General features: G+C 44.9%; 1 protein-coding gene across 1 annotated transcript; it reads right to left on the bottom strand.

The window, feature by feature from the left end:
- Nucleotides 1-6: 6 nt before the first annotated feature.
- LOC104622238 (keratin, type II cytoskeletal 5-like) lies at nucleotides 7-1,665 on the bottom strand (the record flags this gene model as incomplete). The annotated part of the gene is made up of 2 exons (XM_010288962.1): nucleotides 1,097-1,665; nucleotides 7-201 (listed from the first exon to the last, which is right to left on the bottom strand). Coding segments are annotated over exons 1-2 (705 nt in total), but the record flags the coding sequence as incomplete, so codon positions are not given.
- Between the last annotated feature and the right edge of the window lie 639 nt (nucleotides 1,666-2,304).

Genomic DNA, 2,304 nt, shown 5'->3' on the forward strand with positions numbered 1-2,304 from the left:
CTCCACGTATTGTCGCATGTTCTGCAGTTCCAACTCCAGCTGTCCCCTCTGTCCCAGGAGAGACTCCAGCCTCCTCCTCAGGTTCTGGATGTAATTTTCAAAGATGACGTCGAGGTTCTTCCTCGGCCCCGAAGGCCCTTGCTGTTGGAGGAGCTCCCACTTGGTGGAGAGGACCTTGTTCTGTTGCTCCAGGAAGCGGACCTGAAAGCCCACCAAGGGTTGTGTGAGATATTCAGCCCGGGAGACATCGCACTACTCAAACCTCCTGCTTATCTGAGAGACCAAGGGTCATTCCCCACATCCCCAGCAGGACCTTGGCTAGCTGAAAGCCAATTTTCCAAGAGGAAGACTCCTCCCTTCTTTTTCCTCTTTTTTCAATTACCCTTTACTTCCTCCTCTTTTCTCCTCATACATTTCAGCTCTTTTTTTGTTATCTGTTGGAAGGATTACATTCCAGATTTACAGATTGTCATTTCCACTTCTAAATTTTGACCCACGTTAATTTGCAGAAACATCAGATCTTTTTTTACCTTCCAGTGAATGAAATCCCATATGTTTCAACATTGGAGAACATTCATCTTGCCAGATACAAAAAGTAAAATATACTTATGACACATATTTTAAAAACTATGAAGCGCATTTATAACCAAGGTTCTCCCAGTGCAAATAGTCTAAAGAATACTCATCTGTACTTGAAATGAAATATGGAACAAACAGGACTTAATGAAATCTCATTCCTACATTCTAAGTTCCTCAAAAAGAAACTAACCTTGAAAAAAGGATAGACTTCAAGGACAGCTTAGAATAACTGAGTATATCATGGTCACTTTGGCCTGACTGCACAGAGAACACAAGAGAGAAAAGCTAAGGAAGAATTTGGATCAGTCAAGCCTAGAGAAAGTCTTTTGGTTTCTCTGCAGATGTAAATTTTTTACATTTCCTTAGGAGGACGAAATGAAAACACTACCAGCCTTCCAGACCTGCCAACACTGAGCTGAGAAGGACAATATTTCCCTCTCCAATATTTCCCTCTCCACAGCACAGGAAAATTCCTCAGACTCCCCATACCCAAACAAATACAGTTCCAGCCTCTCACCTTGTCAATGAAAGAGGCAAACTGATTGTTAAGAGTCTTGATCTGTTCCTTCTCCTGGCACTTCACTTGTTGGATTTGAGGATCAATATCAACATGGACAGGCCGCAGGAGGGTTGGGTCAACCTGCACCGGTTGGATGCCTCCAGGGAACCCAGGACCACATCTCACAGGACCACCAAAGCTGCCTATTCCTCCACCAATGACACCTCCTCCAATGCTGCCAAATCCTCCTCCATAGCCTCCACCAAAGCCACCAATTCTACATCCATATCCACCGCCATAAGAGCCACCCATGGAAATTCTTCCGTTGCCACCCAGGTTATGGAGGCTCCTGCTGCTAAAACCTCCACAACGTCCACTGCCTCCAATTCCCCTGGATGTGGAGAACGAGCTATAGCTGATCCTGCTTCTGCCCGCACTTCCTCCAAAGCCACCACCGATGGCGGAACAAGAGCTGTATCCCCTTTTGCTTCCGCTTCCAAAGCTTCTACAGATTGACTGCCGAGACATGGCTGTTTCTTCCACGCAGGGTTGAGGAGAGCAGAAAGACCAACGGAGCTGTGCTGCTGAGGGATGAATGCAGAGAGAAGTCTGCAGTCTTCTCTGGCTCCACAGCTTCAGGCATTCCTTTTTATCTGTTTCTGGAGGTGGGCTGGGTCTACAAGGGCGTGAAGAGGAAACAAATTTACTGTCTTCATCAGCTTGGTGCGGTTAACAGATTTTTGCCAAATTGTTGACTCCACCCAGAAATACGCCTTGCAATGCAGAAGAGAATAAAAGAGCAAGAACATTGAAACAGGTCTCAATGAGTAAGTGGACTCTCATATCTTTATGGCATCTGGAAAAATATGTTTTACAGTGATGTAGTCATGTTCTTCCCTCCTCCCACCTTTCTATCTTTCTTAATGATTTTGCAGTTTATCTGGATCTTTTGCACTGACACTCAATGTCAGGCAAGCATTTTGGTGAAAACCAACTAGAATGAGACTTTCACAATTTCCCCAAACACACCCCAAATCTTCTTCTTAAGTGGAAAATTGCTGATGGCTTTCCAAGAGGCGGTTTCCCAGTGTAGTGCAAAAATACCACACATTAACATTTAACAACGGTCAGCATTTTTTTTTTATCTGGAAAGGAGGTGCTTAGTTCCTTTCCTAAGAGCACCAGTTGGGACGGGAGTGCCTTCTTCTAGGGCACATTCCTGCAAA

The sequence above is a fragment of the Phaethon lepturus genome, unplaced genomic scaffold (genome assembly GCF_000687285.1).
Source record: "Phaethon lepturus isolate BGI_N335 unplaced genomic scaffold, ASM68728v1 scaffold8376, whole genome shotgun sequence".
Taxonomy (NCBI): Eukaryota; Metazoa; Chordata; class Aves; order Phaethontiformes; family Phaethontidae; genus Phaethon; species Phaethon lepturus.